This window comes from Labeo rohita, chromosome 13 (genome assembly GCF_022985175.1).
Source record: "Labeo rohita strain BAU-BD-2019 chromosome 13, IGBB_LRoh.1.0, whole genome shotgun sequence".
Classification (NCBI taxonomy): Eukaryota; Metazoa; Chordata; class Actinopteri; order Cypriniformes; family Cyprinidae; genus Labeo; species Labeo rohita.
Genome location: NC_066881.1, coordinates 23,085,943 through 23,110,829, shown reverse-complemented (window position 1 = coordinate 23,110,829; position 24,887 = coordinate 23,085,943). Strand labels below are relative to the sequence as shown.

The window sequence follows — 24,887 nt, the reverse complement described above, 5'->3', positions numbered from 1 at the left end:
TAATTGTAATCCTCATACTAGGTCACTAAGCCCCGCCCATCTGCAGCACCGTTTCATGCTAAATTGCCATTCTTGTCACTGGCGATTTTTATTTGGGTTTTCTATGGATGCTCTTTATTATCAGAGGAACGCATGACCAAATCAAAGGAGAAACATTGATTATTTTACTGAACGTTGTGTTATATATCCATTCCTGTGACGGATAGGAAGTCTTATTTTTTTTTCCAGCAGCGTTGATACTAAAACCGAATTGGGTGAGTTTTAATCAATAATATAGTAAATACATAAGAAATATCTTAATTTCCAGCCGGCCGGCCTCCTACTTCTTCTAGTAGGAGTATAGAGACTTATTGTGGATGCAGTGAATGTTGATGTTGGTCATATTATACCCAGAGTGAATCACAGTTTAGATGACTGTATGGCCAAACGCTCTTTGGGACCGACAGCACATCTCTCTGACAGATCGGTGTATCAGCAGACATGTCATTCCCTCCTCCTCTGAACCAGATAGCCCAGTTGCCCCCTGGCATTTCCCCCAGTCAATTTGCTGGGTTTCCCACTACAGGTACGTCATTAACATGAGAGATATGTATATACATATATATTGACAATTGTAAGTTCTTAATCTTTGTTTATTTTTATTTTGCCTCAGCAAGTCCAATAATCCCAGTCCCTGTGGGCATGATGACTCCCTCTCCAGCGGTATGTAAAGAAAAGCTGAAACGTTTGTTTTGGTTTCCTGCGAACAATAATTTAGTTTGTTTTGAATATTAACCCTGGTACCATGCTTACACATTTCTTAGAATCATTCCTGCTCGTTTTTAATAATAAGCATGCAAGCCTGCTAGTGCTTTGTGTTGCAGCTGGAGGAAACATTTCAAAATCAGATGCTTGGAACTGTCAGTCCAGTTGTGTTTATTATGCTCTGTGCAGTTGTGCTTTACTGTTTGTTCCTGAAATATGCTGCAGGTATTGGTACAAACTGCAGTGCCCGTAGTTCAGAAACTGACTAGGGACTCCATTGCTGCCCGTAACAAGGACCTAGAGGAAGGTACGGGTACCAGCACAGGGCCGACCACCACAGTGTTTGTGGGAAACATCTCAGAAAAAGCCTCTGACATGTTGGTGCGGCAGTTGCTGGCGGTAAGTGTAAGGACTTTATTCACCAGTCTGTGCGGTAATATTAAATCTCTGAGACACAACACCTTTATAGGGTTAGTTTGTCTGAAAATTAAAATTCTGTTACCTTTTACTCACTCTTATGTCATTCTTATTCAGAACACATCAAATATGATAAACAGAAGTTTAAACTTACTTGCTTGACACATGAGAAACAATGAGGTTTGTTGTTGTGCTAAATGATGACAGAATTTTAATTTACCTTTCAAGTAACACATCCGTTACTTGGCCTGATGTTCATGGGAATGTTTGTGTTCTGTAGTGTTTAAGGTTGTTTTTATGATAGACCGCTTGTTTCAACATTCTGTTCCCTCTCGTCTGCAGAAATGTGGTTTAGTCCTCAGTTGGAAAAGAGTCCAGGGAGCTTCTGGAAAACTGCAAGGTATAAAGTAAGACTATAATAATTATAAGTGTTTAGTGTTTAAGTCTTTTGTAGTCCAGCGTTATTGACAAAGATTTTATAGGTAAGTTCAAGTCCTAATTTTTATATCTGTCATGTCTCTGCTCTGTTTGACCCAATGCTGTAAATTTGATACATTTTTATTTGTGTGTTTGTATGTTTAGCATTTGGTTTTTGTGAATACAAAGAGCCAGAGTCCACGTTGAGAGCTCTCCGACTGCTTCATGAGCTACAAGTGGGTGATAAGAAGTTGCTTGTGAAGGTGGATGCAAAGACCAAAGCTCAGCTGGATACCTGGAAGGCCAGTCAAAGGAGACGAAATGGGGTAAACCAAAAAAAAAGATTTTTTTTTTATTCAGCAAGGACACTTAAAATTAAAACGACAAGCATGATTGAGCACCAAATCAGCATATTAGAATAAAGTCTGAAGGATTATGTTACACTGAAGACTTGAGTAATGGTTGCTGACATCACAGGAATAAATTACATTTTAAAATGCATTGAAACACAAAACTGTTCTATAAATATAAATGCTCCTTACCTGGTTCATTGATTGAAAGAGCGTGTTGGAGCACTTCAGTCTCAGGTTGTCCCGAGAATGTCCCTGTTTAGAGGAGTTTGTAAACTGTGATACAAATACATGTCTCCTATACAGGCTCCTCAGACTGGAGAAGAAGCTAAAGATGAAGAGGAGGAAGAGGTGCTGGACGAGGAGACGAAACGGCGTGATCAGATGGTGAAAGGTGCCATAGACAGTCTGATCCGGGAATACTCCAGCGAGCTCTCAGCCTCCTCACAGGATGCTGAAGCCCATCAGCGCAAGAAACGTAAAGAGAAGAAGGAGGTATTTTTACTTTTATTTTTTTATTTTACCATGGTAACCATACTAAACTCGCAGCATTTTCCAGAATTTTACTTAAAAGAGAAGTTAATTTCCAGAATATAAATTTCCTGATAATTTACTCACCCCCATGTGATCAAAGATGTTCGTGTCTTTCTGTCTTCATTTGGAAAGAAATTAAGGTTTTTGAAGAAAACATTCCAGGTATAATGGACTTCAGTAGTAGCCAACGGGTTGAAGGTCCAAACTGCAATTTCAGTACAGCTTCAAAGAGCTCTACATGATCCTAGCCAAGGAATGAGTGTATTATTTAGCGAAATGATCATTTTCCAACGTGTGGTTGGGCTGGTGCCAGACAAGCATTTGTGCTTAAAAAGTATGGAAATTATCTTTTCACTAGATAAGACACTTATTCCTCAGCTGGGTGTGAAGCCCTTTGAAGTCATTTGGACCTTCAGCAAGTTGATCCCCACTGAAGTCCACTATATGGAGAAAAATCCTGGAATGTTTTTCTCAAAAACCTTAATTGCTTTGTGATTAAAACAGAAAGACATGATCATTTTGGATCACATGGTGGTGATCTTGTGAACTTCTCCTTCTAATACTCTGTCATTATTTACTCACCCTCATGTTGTTCCAAACCTATATTTATTATTTGCTTACTTTCTCAAAAGATATCATATGACAGTAAGTTGTCATATGTTTTCGGAAGATGTGTAATGTAGCATTTAAGTCATATAGTCGCCATTTCATTGTGTTTTGTTATGGTGTCCTCTCCATTTATTGCAATTATGTGGAAAATATCAACTAATACATTATTAAAAAGTCTCATTTTGCGTTCCATGGGTGAAAGTCTGTTTAGAACAACATAAAAATGAGTAAATAGTGACAGATTTTCATTTTTGGTTAAACAGTTTTTTTTCAAGATGTATTTAGGAAGATGTGGACCACTAATTCTGATGATGCTTAAAGGTTATTTTTTAAAGGAGACCTATTATGGCCCTTTTTACAATAAGTAATATAAGTCGACAGAATGCGTCTGTGAAGTTTCAGCTCAAACTACCCCACAGATCATTTATTATATAATTTTGAAAATGCCCATTTTGAGTAAAAGCAGAAACACGCTGTTTTCGTGCATGTCTCTTTGAAGGAGAAGTCAACTTCCAAAGCAAAGATTCACATGTAATGTACTCACCCCCTTGTCATCCAAGATGTTCATGTCTTTTTTTCTTCAGTTGTCAAGAAATTACGTTTTATTAAGGAAAACATTTCTGCATTTTTCTCCATATAATGGACTGCTATGGTGCCCCGATTTTGAACTTCCAAAAGGCAGTTTAAATGCGGCTTCAAACGATTCCAGATGCGGTTGTAAATGATCCCAGCCGAGGAAGAAGGGTGTCATCTAGCGAAACGATCATTAATTTTCATTAAAAAAATACAATTTAAATACTTTTTAATCTCAAATGCTCGTCTTGCCTTTCTCTCCATTAACTCTATCGGGGCACCATAGCAGTCCATTATGTGGAGAAAAATGCTAAAATGTTTTCCTGACTGAAAAAAGAAAGACATGAACATCTTGGATGACAAGAGGGTGAGTAAATTGTTGTTCTGGAAGTGGACTTCTCCTTTAAATGCAAATGAGCTATTGCTCCCCGCCCCCTTTTCCAGAATAGGGCTATGCCTTTACAGCTCGTACCTCAGATGCTCTGCTAAAAGACATCTGTGTGGTTTTGCTTATCATGTCTATCACACTGAAAAACATATTAAACTATATTAGTTTAAACTTCTGATTTACGATTTTCTGAGCGCACACACCCGAAGCACTGAAAGCGGCTGTCACACAGCATGTGAGTACTAAACTAAGTTCTCTTTCATGTCTAATTGTGCTTAAACTGTCAAATACACACAAGTTTATGTTAAAAACACACAAGGTACAAAAACATAACGTCGGTTATGTCTGTGAAGGTAAACAGCTGGGAAAGAAATGCCAGATCTGTGTGGCAGCGGTGTAATATAGAGTAAATAAATCAAAAAATACACTGCTCTCTTGTCTCCTCTGAGGCTGGGACTCTAAATAGTGTCCTGTGCTCATCTGTGCAGCCAAAGACAGAAAGGTTAGCATGCTTTGCTCAAACTTTTGCCATGGTGTTAGAACTGGTACACCGTTGTCGCTTGCGGCAAAAAAAAATGATGCCACGTGAGTGGAAAAGTGCAGGTTAACGGGCGGTAATATTATAATAAGATCCCCTTACCATGTTACCATGCTTACCAAATCAAAGTTACTGAGTTTTCCTCCCCCCAACCCCCCCAGGATGATATAAATGCCATGGAGCTGGAAGATGACAAGCGAGACCTGATTTCCAGAGAGATTAGCAAGTTCAGAGACACGCACAAGGTAACGCACTATTTTTTTTCATTTTTCTCTCTTTCTTTTTCTTAGCCTAGTCTGTGGACTGAAGACGGCCACATCTAGAGTACTCTAAACCCACATTATTATAATTGAAACTACAACTCAGTAGAGTAAATTCACACAAATAAATCTAGGAATTTGATATATCCTGCCCATTTTAGACAGCTGCATAGAACAATTTATAAATCCAAGAAACATCATTATTCACATTTATTACAAATAATGCCTCTTTTGTTGTGTTTTTTAATATCTAGCAGCATCTAACAAAATAGATGCCTAAAAATTTGTCAGAGTACAACTTTAGAAGCTGTTCTCTGAAAGAATTGATTATTGGCAACAATGGCAGCAGATGGGCAGGAGCAGTTCAGGCTAGATTTACCACACAAAAAGTGCATGAACGAACTGTAAACCTCCCTCTAAAGCTAATCTGTTCATTAAACCCCACCATTACGGTAGAGGTCATATGGTGACTAAAGCAAGATGAATCTCAGAGCTTTGGAAAAAGTTGCTGGAATAGAGGATGTAAGTATGAGCTTCCTTTTCTATTCTTCATATTTTGGGCGCCCCCTTCTGGAGAATCCACAAAGGCGCAACTGGCTCTGGGTCTCAGAAATGTTGCACCGAGGATACTGTAGTGTTGAAATGTAACACACTTTGATGTATTGACCTCAGGAGACAAACTGTAATCCTGAGTGTGTGTGTTCAGTGCTGGTTGCTCAGTAAACCATATTTTTGGAAGGTGTTGTGTGGGCAGAGCTCAGTGAACCTTTGTGAGTCCTCTGTGTAAAAGCGTGGTTTTTGGTGAGAAATGCAGTACTGAATAACCACTGCAGTATTTTTCACTGCAGTCTGAGGGGGGCGCCCTTTCACAGCACGCACAAAGCTGAAGATTTCTCAGGTAAGAAGTCATTTTTCTTTCATGTCCCATTTCCTTTTTATTTTTCTTTCTGTCTGTTTTTTTTCTTTCTGTTGTTACATTACATTTGATATAATAATACATAACCTCTATGATACATAATTCAATAGAATTTGCCTGTATCTGTGTATTTAAAACAGTCATATAAAGAGGAATCTAATTTTCCTTGATCTGTTGCGATTCAAGAGAATTGCTTAATGGAAAACAGACTGATTAAAAATGACTAATCGTTTAACGAAGACTTATTGAAGTTAAAAACTATTCTGAACCTGAAAGCAAACCTACAACTTAAAGGGACAGAAGTAAAAATTGCCCTAAGGATCAGTGCGAGGGTAGAAAATGGGCATCAACAGACACTTTAAATTAAGAGATAAAAAGAATCGAATAAAAGCTACTCTCTCAACCAGTTGTTAATGTTTATTGAGAGGTAAGTTCACCGAAATTAAACTTTGCATATTAAACTTTTCGCTTAATAAAATTCAGCGACAAGAAAGTCAGTCCCACACAATCTCACTTCTTTTGTGCGCATCTTTTGCTCCTCATTTCTTTCTGTTTCTCCTTGCGTTTTCTCTCTTTTGTAACCGCTCACCATTCAGAGCAGAGATTTGCTGTCCATAGCAATCAATCAGTAAAGCAGATCATCTCTTCTGTTGTCATAGCTTTGACACTTTCAGTTTTTCTGTAGCCTCTCTGTCTCTGAAAGGTCAGCGTCTGTATTTATATTTGTTTATGTTTGTTGGGTGATTGAGGCCTGAGGGACAACAGAAGACGACAGTTGGGTGAGATTCCACCTCTCTGATTTCATTCATTTTGCCAAAGTGAATGTATTTGGATGATACAGTGTATTACAGATCTCTGCAAAACCATTTAGAAATATATCAGCGATTGGAATTAAACATTGCTTTAAAATCTGATATTGAATTATGAGAGAAATACGAAGGGTTTGTTTGGAGTAAGGATGTACAAGGTCAATACTAACATAAGGTGTAGTATCAGTCAATTTGGTACCAGAGGACTGTCTGACTGACAGGTGCGTATTTCTGTGTCTAAACGGTCACATGTTGGTAAAAAATGGCGTTACATGAAGAGGTATTCATGTAAAGCATCAGTTTGTCATTGAAGTGTAAATGCAGTCAAATAGATCTGTGGCTGTGCATTGTTATTAATATTAATCAAGTACTCTAGTAATTATGCTAAAATGTTACTTTGGTTTAGTTTTGTTAATATTTAGATTAATATATTTACTGTATACAGAGTTTACATGCACCTTGCAGAATTTGCGAAATGTTAATTGTTTTACTAAAATAAGAGGGATCATACAAAATGTATGTACTCATCTGAATACGATATTTCACATAAAAGACATTTACATATAGTCCACAAGAGAAAATGGTTCAATTTATATAAATGACCCCATTTAAATATTGACATACACTTGATTCGTAATACATTGTTGTTACCTGAATGATCCACAGCTGTTTTCTTTGTTAAGTGATAGTTGTTCATGAGTCCCTTATTTGTCCTGAACAGTTAAGCTCTCCGCTGTTCTGTCCCACAAAATCTTTTCTTTTTTTTTTTTTTTTTTTTTTTTTTTTTTTTTTTTTTTAGCATTTTGGGCTATTTGAACCCTTTCCAGCAATGATTGTGTGATTTTGAGATCCATCTTTTACACTGAGGACAACTGAGGGACTCATATGCAACTATTACAGAAGGTTCAAACCCTCACTGATGCTTCAAAAGGAAACAATGCATTAAGAGCCAGGGGTGAAAACTTTTTGAATTTGAATATCAGGGTAAATTTAACTTGTTTTGTCTTTTGGGAAACATGTAAGTATCTTCTGTAGCTTTTGAAGGGCAGTACTAAATGGAAAAAAAAAGATATTTAAGAACGATAAGAAATGCACACATCTTCATTCTGTTCAAAAGTTTACACCCCCAGCTCTTAATGCATCGTTCTGCTTTCTCGAGCATCAGTTTGTAGTTTCAAACCTTCTGTAATAGTTGCATATGAGTACCTCAGTTGTCCTCAATGTGAAAAGATGGATCTCTTTCTTGTTGGAAAGGGTTCAAATAAACAGAAATGCTGAAAAACCAAAGAAAAAAAAACACAGCTGTGGATTATTCAGGTAACAACACAATATTAAGAATCAAGTGTATGTAAACTTTTGAATAACATGCATTTTGTACGATCCCTCTTAGTTTGGTATAATAATTAACATTTTGCAAATTCTGCAAGGTGTATGTAAACCTTTGACCTCAACTATATATATTTCACAGGAATCCAGCTACGAAGGTCTCTGCCATGAAAATTATTACTTGATTTATTTTAAATATTTCAGATGTTTTAAGTAGACCGTAATCATGTATGATGAATTGTATTTTTCTCCAAAATCATGTGTAGAAGGATGAAACTTTATGTGGGAGAGGAATACTGTGTGTGCGTCTGTTTGAGTGTAAGTGTTGAAATCATGAGATTTTCATCGTTCTGAGACACTGGCTTCATTATTTAAACCTCTTTCTGTTTCCAGGGAGATTCTGGAACTTTGCCCTTATTCTATATGTGTGTTCTCACACTTACATGAACTAATATCTTTCTTTCCCCACCGGAACCCTGCAGAAACTAGAGGAGGAGAAGGAGAGAGAACGGCAGCAGATTGAGAAAGAGAGGAGAGAAAGGGACAAAGAGAGAGAGCGAGAAAAAGAGCGACGTGATCGGGAGAGAGAGAAGGAGCGGGAGAGAGAGAGACAGAAGGAGAGAGAAAAGGAGCGAGAGAGAGAGCGAGACCGCGAACGAGAGAGAACAAAGGAGAAAGAGCGGGAGAAAGAGAGAAGTCGTGATCGCAGTAAAGACAGAAGCAGATCAAGGTGTGTATTACTATAGAATCTGCATTATTTTGCCTGACCAAAAACTTTGAAATATTGCATAATAAAGTTGTGCAAACTCTGACAGTGTGCAAGACTCTATTTTATTTTGAAGGTATTTCTAGTTTCGCTTGAAAATAATCATTACCTAATTAATGTGTAGCGAAAACCCATTTTATGTTTAGTAGCTTATAAATAATTAAAAGAAATACAGTTTTAAAATGTCTAAAACTGAGCATAATAAAGTGAATAAAACAAATACACTGTCCATCATAAAATATTAATATAATAAATTAAATAAAATGAATAAAAAGAGAATAAAAATATAGAAAAAAAAAGTTGATGAAGGGTTTACCTAAAGCTTATATTTGTAATACTTCTTTTCATTAGCTTTAGAGCATTTCTAGAACTAGAATCTACAATTTCTAGAAGGTTCAGCTGGAATCTTCGTCTCTATGTCCTTTGTAAGTGATGTTTATGTTCTGTAAGTAGTGTAATTGCTAGTTTCTAATGTACAGAATAAATGTTGTGTGTGGGCGCGTTGTGTTTTGAAGGGAGAAGAGTCGAGAAGAGAAGAAAAGAGAGCGTGAGGAAGATGAGGAGGAGGCGTATGAACGACGGAAACTGGAGAGGAAGCTACGTGAAAAGGAGGCAGCCTATCAGGAGGTTTGCAATCTAAAATGTGTTGTTTTGGATCGTTATAATTGAACATCATGGAAGACATAATTTCTTTGCACATTAAGAATTTGATCTACTCTAAATGGCCATTTTAAACTTGTTAAACTAGGTTTTTGGTCCATAAAAGTTCAGAAAGGCTGATGAGCCATTCCTAGGGCCCTATGATTTCCGCAATGCGGAAAATGTCATAAAAACAGAATTTACTGAATAACGCGGAATGTCATGGAATTTGTCAAAGTTTGAATGAATTAGTCAAAAGTAGGTCATTACACTTAAATCAAACCACAATATGGACTAGTATCTGTAAATATTATGCCGCAAAAATACCATTTAAATGTGAATCCTGCATGTTCTGCAGATGAGTGGTTTTGTTTACTACACGCACTGAAGCGTGCGTGTTACTCGCAGTGATTTCAGCGTCTGTCGTCTCACTAAATGAGGGCATAAATACATGAACAATATCTGCTGAGAGTCACTTCATGACTTGCATTTGACCATTTCATTTTAGGAAAACGCATTATATCATATACACACAGAAATGTAAAGGTAGACACCGCAACCCGTCAAAATAAAAGTCCAGTTTAACTTAAAGACATTGTGGCAGATATATATGAAGATGAAACAGACATTATTTTTTAGGGTATAATTACGTTTCTTCCATTATTTAATTTTAATAGTAAATTCCCCTTTGTTTGCCAAAAAAAGTTTGTTTAATTTTCAATAATGAAATTAATGTTTTATGCCTTCATTTGATAACCAGAACATTTTAAATACACAACACAGAATTTCTGGGGGTGAAAAAAAACCTTTCATAAGGCTATTTTAGGAATAAATTTGAATAAATTAAGTATTTATTCAAATAATTAGATAATTAGGTAAAACACATGGTGAGGAAGAAAAATAAAACATGTCATTTTTGTTAAACTTTTATTAAATTGATGTGAAATTATACAAGTTTCATGATTTTAATTAATTAGACATGCTCTTTGATTACTAAAATTTAATTTAACCATTAAAAAGGAGTTGAAAGAAATTTCAACGGGAAAAAACGGAATCCAGAAAAATTAAAACGGAAAAAAACGGAATTTGGAAAAAAATTAAATGGAATTTGAGGAAAAAATAAAATGGATTTCATAGGGCCCTACATTCCAGAGCACTCCTTCTGTCTCTAGATCTCTAGTGTCCTGCTTCTAGATCATCTTCCCTCCTTTATTCTCATATGCAGGACAAACAGATCTTTGCTTGTAACCGAACACAGTAAGATACTTTGATGTTTGTCTTTTACAGCGCTTGAAGAACTGGGAGATCAGAGAGAGAAAAAAAGCAAGGGATTACAGTAAAGAAACTGAGAGAGAAGAGGAAAGACACAGAGAGATGGTGAGAATAAATAGATATAAGCTATTAGCTCTCAGAGTGCATTTAAACATGATGATATAGGTTAACCTTTTTCTTTTTCTTTTTTTTTTTTTTTGCTGAAATGATTTTAAAATGTTCTTTTTTTTCCTTCAGTCAGACGATAATTGAACACAATAATTAAATACGATAATAAAGAAACATAAATTCAAGCATTTGTCCTTTGTAGCCAAATAGGTTTAAACAGTTTAATGCAAGACGTAATTTATTTATGATAATAAATAACTCTACTGTCACTTTTGATCAATTTAATGCTTTCTTGCTGAATAAAAATATAAATTTCTTTTTAAAAAGTATTTCTATCTTCAGTAAGATTTTATGTTTTTTTTTTTTTTTTTTTTTTTTTAAAGCATTCTCATTCGTATTCTCATCAAGTCTGCATTTACTTAATCAAAAATCCAGAAAAAAACAGTAAAATTGTAAAATATTATTACAATTTAAAATTTAATTATATTTTAACATATATTTTGGAATGTGTGATACTTTTTTCAGGATTCTTGGAATAAAAAGTGAAAAAAGAACAGCATTCATTGAAAATATAAGTCTTTTCTAACTGTAAAAGTCTTTGCTATCACTTCTTATCACTTTAACATATCTTTGGTAAATAAAAATATTAATTAAAAAAAATAAAAAATAAAACAAAAGAAAGCATAATTTACTGACCACAAACTTTTAAATGGTGCTTTATATTGTTACAAAGTTTTTTTTTTTTTTTTAATTAAATAAATGCTGTTCTTATTAACTTTTTATTTACTAAAGAATCCCGAAAAAAGTATCATGGGTTCCAACAAAATATGAAGCAGCTTAACTCTTTCTGACACTGGTGATAAATCAGTATATTAGAATGATTAGAATGATCATGTGACACTGAAGACTAGAGTAATTTTACAATATTACTGTTTTTCTTTCTGGATTTTTGATCAAATAAATGCAGCCTTGATGAGCATAAGAAAGTTATTTTCTTTAAAAAAACATTACAAAACTTACTGATCCTAAACTTTTGAACATCAGTGTATTTTTTACAAAATGAGAATTTTACAAAACATTTTATTTATTTATTTATTTTTTTTTGGTCTGATCTTTTTTGTCACATTTTTGAGTGATAGCACAAGGAAGGAAATTAGTCTTAATGACACACACTGTAGGAAACTTTATGGCTACAAAATTATCAGTATATGTCTTTGTCCTAATTAGTCCCAAGAGAAAATTATGCAAATAAAACTTTTTTTCTCCTGCAGACTAAAGAAGCCAAGCGCCTGAAGGAGTTCCTGGAGGATTATGATGATGACAGAGATGATCCCAAATACTACAGGTACAAACTGCATATACTTGCGTGTCAAGATAATTGAATAACCGTAATGGAGTTTTTAACTCTGCATCATTTCCACTTAAACAGGATTGTAAGATTTTACAATAGGTACCCATAGTTGGAGAAAAACCCATATATTCTCTTCTTATGTTCAAATACATATCTCACCCTGTCTATAATTCTTATCTTGCTCTCTTTTTTTCTGTCTCAGGGGCAGTGCGTTGCAGAAGCGATTGAGGGATAGAGAGAAAGAGCTGGAATTAGATGAGAGGGACAGAAAAAGAGAAAAAGATGAGTTGGAGGAGATCAGACAGAGACTCCTAGCAGAAGGACACCCAGACCCTGATGCTGAACTTCAGAGGGTGCGTATGTGTGTGCGTTTCTATGTCTGCATTCATCTGTGTCTGTGTGTCTAACTTTGTGTTTTTTGGCCTTAAAGATAGAGCAGGAGGCTGAGAAACAGCGGCAGCCTCCTCTAAAGCAAGAGCAGAGCGAGGAGGTGCTGCACATCTCCAGCGAGGAGCATCAGAGGAAAGGAAGCGTGGAGCAGGAAGCGTACTCCTCAGACAATAACATCACAGACCGAGAGGAAGACGAAGAGGAGGAGGATGATGACCGAGAGGTCAAGCCATGCTTGAAGCCCACACTCAGACCTGTTCCCACTGCACCCTCTATATCTTCAGCCAGTGGCAATGCCACACCCCTCACACCTGGCAGCGAATCACCACGCGGCATCATGTCGCAGGAGAACTCTTCACATGAGGCCCCGCCCACAGAAGAGCTCAGGCCTAAAATAGGCCTCAGTCTCAAACTAGGTCTGTGTGTTACTTAAAGGAGAGCTCAACTTCAAGAACAACAATTCACAAATAATTTACTCACCACCTTGTCATCCAAGATGTTCATGTCTTTCTGTCTTCAGTCGTGAAGAAATTGTTTTTTGAGGAAGCATTTCAGGATTTTTCTCCATATAATGGACTTCATTGGTGCCCCGATTTTTAACTTCCAAAATGTAGTTTAAATGCAGCCTCAAAGGGCTCTAAACGATCCCAACCGAGGAAGAAGGGTCTTATCTAATGACACGATTGGTCACTTTTTTTTTTTTTTTTTTTTTTTTTAACTTTTTAAGCACAAAAGCTTGTGTAGCACAGGCTCTGGGATGCACGTTCACGACACTATGTACTATTGAATCACGTCGAAAGGTCACATGGAATGTAGATGGAACTACAGACCCAGTGTTTACAAAGCGAACGTGCAAAGACTAAGAAAGTGCAAGTAAAGTACAACGATGTCCTCTTCTCAAGTTGTAGGAGAAAATAAGATACAGTTTTTCGCTATACTCAGTACACAGACGATGAACTTACACGTGATTCGTAGTAGTGATGGGAAGTTTGGATCATTTTACTGACTCGGACCTTTGAGTCTCGTTCAGCAAAATGAACGAATCTTTTTTCGAGTCATTTTGTTCATATTAGCAAAATATAATTAAAATGTTTTGTGTTACTTCCCTAACACATCTACTGCTTACACAAACGTTGATCACATTGCAAACAAGGCAAAACTATAATGCATATAATATAAGAAACAGAAAGGATTAATTCATTGTTTACCTGGGTCTTTAGTTTATGATTAGCTCACCTCACCTCTTATCTGACAAGTTTTCGGGTTTGAGTTGTTCGTTCATCACGTGACAGCCCCATAAGATGAACGAATGACTCGAAAAACCCAAAGACTCAAACGGGTGAACTAATTCCAGTACAGAACCTAATAGGATGTTGCACATGTGCGACTGAACGAATCACTCTCCAAGATGACTCGTTATTCCAGAGTCACATCAAAGATTCGTTCAAAATGGAAGAATCATTCAAGAACGACCCATTACTAATTCGTAGCATTGTGGACGCGCATCCCAGAGCCTGTGCTACACAAGCTTTTGTGCAAATTTTTATTTTTCGAAAAAAATGACAGATCGTTTTGCTAGATAAGACGCTTCTTCCTTGGCTGGGATCGTTTAGAGTCCTTTGAAGCTGCATGTAAACTTCATTTTGGAAGTTCAAAATCAAGGGCACCAATCAAGTCCATTATATGGAGACAAATGCTTTCCTCAAAAACCATAATTTCTTTACACTGAAGACAGAAAGACACGAAAATCTTGGATGACAAGTGGGGTGAGTAAATGATTTGTAAATTGTTGTTCTGGAAGTGGAGTTCTCATTTTAAATGATTTTTAGCTCTTTCTTTAAGGATCTGACGTGCAATAAATTTAGATTTGTGAGACTTTTCTTTTATAGGAATAGGAAAATCTAAGAAAATTTTTTTTCCTTTATATCAAATGGCTTTGAAATGCTTTTTGTCTCTCAGGTGCTGCAGGCAGTCCTAAGTTGCCCCAGGCAGGAAGACGAAAGGCTCTTGCTGTGGTGGACAGTGTCTTTAATAAGTTTGATGAGGAGGAGGCAGAGGAAGCACCCAAAAAGAGGAAGCTGGTACCTCTCGACTACAGCGAGGATGATAGGGGAGGCCTTAGTCTAGATGGAGCAGAGATCACAGGGTCACGGCCTGGTGTAAACACAGAAGAGAAACGAAAACACATCAAGAGTCTGATTGAGAAAATCCCCACAGTCAAACAAGAGCTGTTTAATTATCCACTAGACTGGAACATGGTGGACACGGTGAGAGAAAAAGCTATTTATGTGACTGCTTTAAATGGCTGTTGATTTGTATATTGTGGCTTGTAATTGCTCAGCATAGACATTGAACAGTTTATGTAGGAGATGACTTTTTTGCCCACAGACATTGATGGACAGGAGGATCCGCCCTTGGATCAATAAGAAAATCATAGAATATATCGGAGAAGAAGAAGCCACACTAGTCGACTTTGTCTGTTCAAAGGTGCGTTTGTATCTGTTTCTTAGTGGGAATATTGTCTTGTTTTTCTTTTTCTGTATTAATGTGTTTTGTTTTTTGTTGCAGGTCATGGCTCACAGTACGCCAGAGGGAATTCTAGATGATGTTGCCATGGTAAATAGCACATTTAAAAGTGTTTTTATATTTGCACATACTGCTAAATAAAAATTATTGGATGAATCTCACAAAACCTCAACAAAATCTCACAAAATTTCATGTCAGTCAGGGCACTACAGTGCGACCTTTTCAGTAGCATTTGCGCTGAGGGGAGCTTCAAAGGTTTCTACGTGTTTTTGCAACGTTGAGTAATGAATCACAGACATATCTCACGAATCCTTTGTAGAGAGAGTGTAAACAAGAGATTCATTGTGCAATGTAGAGAACTTCATTGATTATAATGGAACTTTGTGAGTTTGCGATGAACTAAGATGAGTGACAGCTTTTAATGATTTTTAAGGGAACGTATAAATGAGATATTGACTTAATACAGTTAAACAAGAAGTTAATATTAAATGACTTGCGTTGTCTGACTGTAATACTATTGCCAAAAATAGTCGGAAACAAGTCAACCGAGCAGCTGCACATCTCTATTCAAACACAGCGTTGTTTAGTTTATGAACGTGCGTTTTTAAATGAATCTAGTGAGTCAATGGTTCAATTTCCCATTCATAAAGAGAGTCACTTGCTTTCTTCCTGAATGAATCAGCCGTTCGAATGAATCAAATGAATGATTCTGTAATTAAATCAGCAACTTGCTCCCACCTACTGGCAGTTTTAGTTTCATTCTTATTCAGTTATTTAAATCATTTAATATTTCTGTATTCAAAATTTTATTTTAAAACATTACTCTCAACAGGAGTTTAGGAATTTGACTGCACTCATGCCACCTCTGAGCCTTATTAAACATGAAAATACACCTACAAGCCACTTTTGTGTTCTTCTGTGCCACCTCTGTAGTACAAATAAATTTTGTTAATACTGATTTCATTTGATTGGTAACTTATTCTTATTCTTATACTTGTTATTATTCTGTTGTTTTAATTAGAAAATTTAAAAAGCTAAAAAATATATTTTTAAAACTTTGACACAAAAGATGACATACTTTTAATAAAGTTTAAAAAATGCCATTACAAAGGTAAAAACAAAATTCCCCTGTAAATCACTTTAAGGAGTCAAATATCACCTCATAATGGGAAGGCTAATTTTTGGATCGGATCTTTTGATTATTGATTAGGAGGTGCTCCAGAAATTTTGACTGTGCTCCTAAATTTAAAAACAAGACAAAAGCAAGCATAGAGCCCTGTCAGTTTTATGTTATTTTAAGTAAAATTGTATATTTCTTTTCATGACAATTAGGCACATTTACAAAAAAATAAAAAATAAATAAAAAAATCTCAGGCTTTTTTTTTTTCAACAGTATAGCATTTACAATGATTTAAATGTAATCATTTATATAGTAGCACTTTATTGTACACTGTCTGTGTTCACTTATTATGTTTTATTAATTACAAAATGCAAGTACAATATCTAGGTATAATCAGCACCGAAAATAACACAAAGTGTGTGTAGTTTATTAATACTGTTCAGTAATTTTTACAATAAATGCATTTTCTGAAAAATCAGTACCATTTTTTCCCTTTTATTTTTGGGGTGAATTATGACCTGGAAATGTTTTTGTGAGATTCACCCCTTTACTGTGTAAATAATCATGGGTGTGTTTCTTACAGGTACTGGATGAGGAAGCAGAGGTGTTTATAGTGAAAATGTGGAGACTTCTGATCTACGAAACAGAGGCCAAGAAAATCGGCCTGGTGAAATAACATGAACTGTGAGTGATAAAAACAAGCAGGAGGGCGGGTGAAGTGAATCTGGCTTCGCTCTCCTTCTTTTAGAGCCTTTAAATTAAAGTATGGTGGATGAACGCCACAGACTGATGCACTTCAACTCTTCCCTATATACTCCAGAGGATTAACTGCACAGCTACTGTTGTGAATGAGTGTGTGAGTGTGTGTGTGAGAGTGTGTGTGCATATGCACACTGAGGTCTGAGTGTGTGTATAATAGGCATGTGCCAGTTGGTCTGTCTGCATTGCCAAAACCGTGTAAAAGTCGAAAGCTTCTTTCATGCCCAGATTAAATGGAGAGTCTAGTTTGGCTGGCTGTTTTTCATTTGATTTGGTTGTAGATTTTATTTAATTCTTTTCAGTCTCCAATTTTTAGCACAACCAATTTAAATCGGCTTACGTTTTTTCCTTTTATTATTTGAGTGAACTTGTTTCGGTTTTACTGTTTACTTGCCTCATTACAGGAAAGTAATGATTGTTTTTATTGTGCTCTATTATTATACAAAAAAGTAATATTTGAATAAGAATTAAATATCTCACTGTAAACAAGCTAAATGAAGCCATACCTGTGGAGATAATGGGATTTTCTCCAGGTTTGTCTGGTTTTGCAGCGGTGGTTTTGAATGTGGTGTATTTTGCACATACCAGCCCATCTGAAGGTTTGTTTCCATGGTGATTGATTTGACTTTGAAATATTAAAATGTCTGATTTTCTAAACTAGCACCAGTTCTGTTGCTACTTTCATCTTTTTTTACTTTTATAGTTCTCAGATCTAAATCAAAGTTGACCACAGAAGTCACTGAAAACAAGTAGCATTATATAATGTATTTTTGTGCGTTGATGGTTAATGCTCAACAGATCAGTACGTCTTATGTATTCACCAATGAATTAGGGAGACCAGGGCGAGTTGTCACAGGGTAACTAGATTTTGAGTCTTGAGGATTTTTTTTTTTCTAATTTTGTTCTCTAGACAAAGGATTTTTTATAAGTAGCATGTTTGTTTTATACAATTTACAAATATATATATATATACAGTGAGGTCAATAAGTATTTGATCACCCTGTGATTTTGCAAGTTCTCTTACTTAGAAATCATGGAGGGGTCTACAATTTTCAGCATAGGTGCATTTCCACTGTGAGAGACAGAATCTAAAATTAAAAATCCGGAAATCACATTGTATGATTTTTTAACAATTTATTTGTGAATTACTGTGTCAAATAAGTATTTGATCACTTGAGTCAAAAAAATTTAACATTTGGTACAGAAGCCTTTGTAAACAATTACAGAGGTCAAACGGTTCCTGTACTTCTTCACCAGGTTTGTACACACTGCAGGAGGGATTTTGGCCCACTCCTCCATACAGATCTTCTCTAGATCTGTCAGGTTTCGGGTTGTCGCTGAGCAACACGGAGTTTGCTCCCTCCAAAGATTTTCTATTGGATTTAGGTCTGGAGACTGGCTAGGCCACTCCAGAACTTTGATATGCTTCTTACGGAGCCACTCCTTGGTTTTCCTGGCTGTGTGCTTTGGGTCATTGTCATGTTGGAAGACCCAGCCACGACCCATCTTTAATGCTCTGACTGAGGGAAGGAGGTTTTTGCCCAATATGTCACAATACATGGCCCCGTTCATCCTCTCCTTAATACAGTGCAGTCGTCCTGTCCCCTGTGCAGAAAAACACCCCCAGAGCATGATGCTTCCAGCCCCATGCTTCACTGTAGGTATGGTATTATTGGGATGATACTCATTATTCTTCTTCCTCCAAACACGGCGAATGGAGTTAAGACCAAAAAGTTCTACTTTGGTCTCATCTGACCACAGGACTTTCTCCCATGTCTCCTCTGGATCATCCAGATGGTCCCTGGCAAACTTCAGATGGGCCTGGACATGGGCTGACTTAGACAGGGGAACTTTCCGTGCGATGCAAGATTTTAAACCATAACGTCTTAGTGTATTACTGATAGTAGCCTTGTAAACGATGGTCCCAGCTCTCTTCACTGCATTGACCAGCTCCTCCTGTGTAGTTCTGGGCTGATTCTTCACCATTCTTAGCATCATTGATACCCCACGAGGAGAGATCTTCCGTGGGGCCCCAGTCTGAGGGACATTGACAGTCATCATTAGCCTCTTCCATTTTCTGACAATTGCTCCAACAGTTGTTCTTTTTTCACCAAGCTGCTTGGCAATTGCCCCGTAGCCCTTTCCAGCTTTGTGAAAGTCTACAATATTGTCTCTTGTGTCTTTTGACAGCTCTTTGGTTTTGCCCATGTTGCTACTTAGACTTTAGCTGATTGTGGGGTGCACAGGTGTATTTATGACAGCTAACAACCTCAAAAAGGTGCTACTAATTTAGATTCATAAGCAGAGTGTAGCTGGACTATTTAAAAGCAAAATAACAGGTCTTTGAGGGCCAGAAATCTGGCTGATAAGCAAGTGATCAAATACTTATTTGACACAGTAATTCACAAATAAATTGTTAAAAAATCATACAATGTGATTTCCGGATTTTTATTTTTAGATTCTGTCTCTCACAGTGGAAATGCACCTATGCTGAAAATTGTAGACCCCTCCATGATTTCTAAGTAAGAGAACTTGCAAAATCACAGGGTGATCAAATATTTATTGACCTCACTGTATATATATATACTTGCACTTCCATTCATTTTGCCCTTCAAACAGTTGAAGTCAAAAGTTTACATACACCTTGCAGAATCTGCAAAATATTAATTATTTTTTCAAAATAAGAGGGATAATATAAAATGCATTTTATTTTTTTGTTTAGTACTGACCTGAATAAGATATTTCACATAAAAGATGTTTACATATACTGTAGTCCACAAAAGAAAATAATAGTTGAATTTATTAAAATGAACCTGTTCCAAAGTTTACATACACTTGATTCTTAATACTGTTACAAGTTACCTGAATGATTCACTGCTGTTTTTTTTGCTCTTTCTTTTTTATGTTTAGTGATAGTTGTTGGGTCCCATGTTAGTCCTGAACAGTTAAACTCCTTCAGGTCCCACAAATGCTTTTTTTTCAGCATTTCATTTTCAGCATTTTTGTTTATTTGACACAAAACTCTCAAATGCAATGATTACAGAAGGTTCAAAAGTTCACTGATGCTTCAGAAGGAAAAACGATGCATTAAAAGCCAAACTTCTGAAGAGAGTGATGTCTACATTTTTTCCTATTTTGCCTAAATATATATTTTTTTCATTTACTACTGCCCTTCAGAAGCTACAGAAGATACTTGCATGTTTCCCAGAAGTTAAAGTTACCCTGATCTTCAAATTCAAAAAGTTTTCACACCCGGCTCTTAATGCAGCGCGTTTCCTTCTGAAGCATCAGTGAGCGTTTGAACCTTCTGTAACAGTTGCATATGAGTCCCTCAGTTGTCCTCAGTGTGAAAAGATGGATCTCAAAATCATACAGTCATTGTTGGAAAGGGTTCAAAAACAAAAAATGCTGAAAAAGAAAGAATTTGTGGGACCTAACTTCAGGACAAATGAAGGACTCATAAACAACTATCACTAAACAGAGAACAACAACAGCAAAAAACACAGCTGTGGATCTTTCAGGTAACAACACATTAGTGTATGTAAACTTTTGAACAGGGTCATTTTTATAAATTCAACTTATTTTCTGTTGTGGACTATATGTAAATGTATTTTATGTAAAATATCTTATTCAGGTCAGTACTACTTTTTGTATTATCCTTCTTATTTAGGTGAAATAATTAACATTTTGCAGATTCTGCAAACCTTGACTTCAACTGTATTTTTTTATTTAAATTTTGCTTAACAGACATTAAACTGCAGCTATATATAATAGCAGGTTCCCGCTGTTAAAAATAGAAAAGTGTCAGTATAAGCTCCCCAGGTAATGTTCAGCTGTCAGTCATTTGTTAAAAAAAAAGCTATCAAAACACATCTATGCGGTTTATATTGCAATTTTAGTGAAATATCTAAGGGTGGCGCAATTACTCAGGGATGCCGCTGGGCGCCTTTCCTCGAAAAAAATAAACACTAAATGTTGAGTGACTAATGCTAATTGAGAAACGCTCTATTCAGTGTTTTCTTCAGCTCATACGTTCTGTGAAAAAAAGGTCTGTGATGTATGAATCAACTTGGACTTGATGGAAATGTCCAGTTTCTTTCCGTGAGCTGTACCTGTAACTCCAGGTGAGTGAACAAGTGTTTTCACAAAACGATGTAAATTACGTACTGTTGTAATGAACTGTTTAATTTGGAGCTTCACTACTGAGATATTTTTACATGTATATATTTTCACCACAGTTGTCAAATAGCAGTCACAATAGTTTAAGACACAAGGCAGAGCCCATATATTCACCTGTAGCCAAATGCTTCCGTTCGCCTGAGGTAACCGCTAGGACAGCATGTTTATTCCTGAGCTTTTCTGTGAGATAAAGCCGTAAAACATAGGTATTCTGGCATGTTTTTTTCAAAACGGTGTTTTTTTTTCTTTCTTTCTTAAACTTATAACCGATGTTTGGGTTGCTGCACAGTGACGCCAAATTACAATTAGCGTTGCGCCAGAAAAAACTCAAAGTATCAATAAAAATATCAGAAATGATCCTGAAACATTATAGGCTTTATAAATCAATTAAAAAGTCGACTCATATTCGCTCTCTATTCACTACTATTGATCTTTCGTAAGTTGGGCAAAAGAGTTGATAAAAACAGGTTGAATGGAAACACCAAGGGAGATATATTAATAAAGGATTGGGGGTTACAGAGGAAAGAGAGAGAGAGAGAAAGAGAGAGAGAGAGAGAGGTACACAGGGAGGAGGGGGGAGACCTGTTACTGCTGTGCCAACTGCGCGCTTTCACTGCGCAAAAGCGCACAGAAATGTTATCTGCTCGAATCAAGATATCATTCTCTTGATTCTTTTTCTTATAAAAGCTTTTTTTTTCTGAAGACAAAATGCTTTAGTTTTAGTCTCTTAGCATGTGTTTAGTATTTACGAAGTCAGTCAGCATCCTCTTTTGACATAAGAGGATCCTGCGTCTCCATGCGCCTTTTCCTACAACCCGCCGCTTAACGCCATTTAAATGCTTTGAGACTAGGGCTGCGAGGATGTGGACTCTACCGAGGACCCGGTTCGCGCACTGTAACGGCTCGTCGAGCAGCGACGAGAAAGAAATCGCCGTAAACATCGGCGGCGTGCGGCTGGTGCTGTGCGGGGACATTCTGAACCGCTATCCGGACAGCAGGCTCGCCGAACTTGTGAACTGCTCAACTCGGAGTTTTGATGTCATTTCCTCGCTCTGCGATGATTACGACCCAGGGAAACGAGAATTCTACTTCGACAGAGATCCTGACTCGTTTAAATGCATCGTAGAAGTGTACTACTTTGGAGAGATCCACATGAAGCGCGGAATCTGCCCTATTTGTTTTATAAAGGAGATGGAGTTTTGGAAGATTGATTTGAGCTACTTGGACGAATGCTGCAAGAGTAACTTGACTGAGAAGGAGGAAGAGTTAGCTGAGATTGCAGACAAGGTGAAACTGATCCTGGATGATCTGGACTGTGACCCTAATGTGAGCCGCACTGAAAGGTGGCAGAAGTTCCTCTGGAAACTCATGGAGAAACCGGAGTCCTCGCTCCCCGCACGCGTAATTGCCGTCGTGTCCTTTCTGTTCATTCTAGTGTCATCTGTGGTGATGTGTCTAGGGACTATACCCGACCTCCAAGTGGAGGATTCCGAAGGGAACCGCGTTGAGCACCCGACCCTGGATGCTATCGAGACGGCGTGCATCGGCTGGTTCACGGTGGAGTACGTGCTGCGCCTCGCTTCGTCCCCAAACAAGGTGCGCTTCGCGCTCTCCTTCATGAACATGATAGACTTCTTGGCCGTCCTGCCGTTCTACGTGGTGCTGGTTCTCACGTACCTCGGCACGGCCATGATGGAGCTGGTCAACGTGCAGCAGGCGGTGCAGGCGCTCCGCATCATGCGCATTGCGCGGATCTTCAAGCTGGCGCGCCATTCTTCTGGCCTGCAGACGCTCACGTACGCGCTCAAACGCAGCTTCAAGGAGCTGGGGCTGCTCCTCATGTACATGGGAGTGGGCATCTTCGTGTTCTCCGCGCTCGGGTACACCATGGAGCAGAGCCACCCGGAGACGCTGTTCAGAAGCATCCCGCAGTCCTTCTGGTGGGCCATCATCACCATGACCACCGTCGGCTACGGGGACATCTACCCAAAAACTACCCTAGGCCGGTGCAACGCGGCCATCAGCTTTCTGTGCGGGGTGATCGCCATAGCGCTGCCCATCCACCCCATCATCAACAATTTCGTCATCTATTACAACAAGCAGAAGGTGCTCGAAACCGCCGCCAAGCACGAGTTGGAACTCATGGAGCTGCGCGCTCTCGAACTCGCAGTGAGAAACTCCTCGCGCAGGTCTGACGCGCCCGGGAACGCGTGGGAAGGTGCAATGCGCGCGTCGCGTAGCGATACATACATCCCGCTCCTTTCGGGAGCGCACAGAACTGAGAGGGAGCCCGTGAAGAAGAAAAGCCTAACTTAGGCCAAAAGTGAAAGAAACTTGAGAAAAGCACTTTAAGTTTCACGAGAGCTTGTGTTATTATGGTCATTGTGCGCTATAAACTGCTGTGCTGCAGTGTGACCGTCAAGCTGCTTGTGGTGTTTTCACTGGACATCAGTTCAAAAATCAGTTCCTCTCCAAACGTGTTATTTTGTCTCAATCAAATAAAGTGCATGTCAAACTTAACGCGTATGTGTATTAGATAAATATGGCGCAACCAAAATATTAACACTTAACATAATCAGAATCATATTTCACAAACACACGCATACAATAAGCTACAGGTGTGAAATCAGTATCATACATGAGCGCCATCCTCCTGAGGTAACACTAGAAGTTGTAAGTGTAAAAATTACAGGACACAAACCAAAATTGAGGTAAGAAAGTCTTTTTTCTTTTCTTTTCTTTTCTTTTCTTTTCTTTTCTTTTCTTTTCTTTTCTTTTTCACCTGAAGGTGAAATTGTGATGAGGGTAGCATAAAAATTAATTAACACGTTGTTATTATTATTATTATTATTATTATTACATGTTTTGGTTTGTTTTGTTTTGATTTGATTAGTGCTACTACTATTTCCAGCAGTGGGGTAGATTTTAAGAATATTAAACATTAATAAAAAATACTGAATATGAAACATTAATTTCAAAACTTAATTTTTGATTAATAATGTGCATTGCTAAGAACTTCATTTTAGGTAACATTATAGGTGATTTTTCTCAATATTTCGATTTATTTATTTTTATATTTTTTTTGCACCTTCAAAATCCAGATTTTCAAATAATTGTATCTCGGTCAAATATTGTCCTATCCTAATAAACCATACATCAACGGAAAGCTTATTTGTTTTCCAGATTTCCAAATTGCCACTTATTACTGGTTTTGTGGTCTAGGGTCACATACATATAATTGTTTTTTTCTCATGCAGATTTTATTGGTTGCTAGGAAGCAACTGTCTGATGACAAACACCAACCGTCTGTCTATTTTTATAATGCTGGTGTTTTTTTTTTTCTTCCATTCTCAGTATTATAAGGACTTACAAGCATGTAGACATGAGAGATGTCTCTTTTTTGGAAGCAGGAGTGTTCAACTTAGGTGTTGGTGGAGCCACAGGTGAGTTTTGCCTTTTAAGCAGTCCATCCTCAAATTCAATCATTTACACAGTTTATAACTTTTTCATTCTAGCTCTTCCTCTTGGTCTCTGTCTCCTAACTTCATGCTGATCTGATTACAAGTGGTCAGTGCTAAATAACAGTTGTAAAACAATTTATTTACATTTGGAGGTGCTCAGAAACCATGTGATCATAGTGTATAAAAACTATATTTGTCCTTGCATTATAATGTTGTCTACAAGTGCACTGTTTGCTCAGGTTTGCTTAAAAGCACACTGCTCCTGTGCATGGGTCAGCACAACAGGTGTCTGAAAAGTGAGCTGAGATTCTGAAATGTTGCTTTTTCATTATTTTGCTTTACATCTTGAGAGTTTGACTCTCGTCCTTATGTTGCCATTGATGTCAAATTCCTGACTGATGTCAATTCCTGACTCAACATTCCAGCACAGAGATA

At 37.3% G+C, this 24,887-nt stretch overlaps 2 protein-coding genes across 3 annotated transcripts; both read left to right on the top strand.

Moving 5' to 3' along the window:
• The first annotated feature begins 16 nt into the window (after window positions 1–16).
• On the top strand, window positions 17–17,472 carry rbm25a (RNA binding motif protein 25a). Of its 2 annotated transcripts, none has more exons than XM_051126295.1 (18): window positions 17–254; window positions 394–565; window positions 653–702; window positions 970–1,143; window positions 1,504–1,561; window positions 1,744–1,904; window positions 2,235–2,423; window positions 4,732–4,815; window positions 8,364–8,611; window positions 9,163–9,274; window positions 10,574–10,663; window positions 11,938–12,011; window positions 12,220–12,370; window positions 12,448–12,823; window positions 14,367–14,674; window positions 14,796–14,894; window positions 14,976–15,023; window positions 16,637–17,472. In XM_051126295.1, exons 2-18 carry the CDS (start codon window positions 481–483, stop codon window positions 16,727–16,729), a joined length of 2,400 nt encoding a protein of 799 aa, XP_050982252.1. In that variant the 5' UTR covers window positions 17–254; window positions 394–480; the 3' UTR covers window positions 16,730–17,472. The 2 variants fall into 2 exon arrangements, with proteins under 2 accessions (XP_050982252.1, XP_050982251.1); XM_051126294.1 differs by having other exon boundaries at window positions 18–254; window positions 463–565.
• Window positions 17,473–21,005: 3,533 nt separating this feature from the next.
• On the top strand, window positions 21,006–23,954 carry kcnf1b (potassium voltage-gated channel, subfamily F, member 1b). The gene has a single exon (XM_051126826.1). It carries the CDS (start codon window positions 21,853–21,855, stop codon window positions 23,305–23,307), a length of 1,455 nt encoding a protein of 484 aa, XP_050982783.1. The 5' UTR covers window positions 21,006–21,852; the 3' UTR covers window positions 23,308–23,954.
• Window positions 23,955–24,887: the final 933 nt, after the last annotated feature.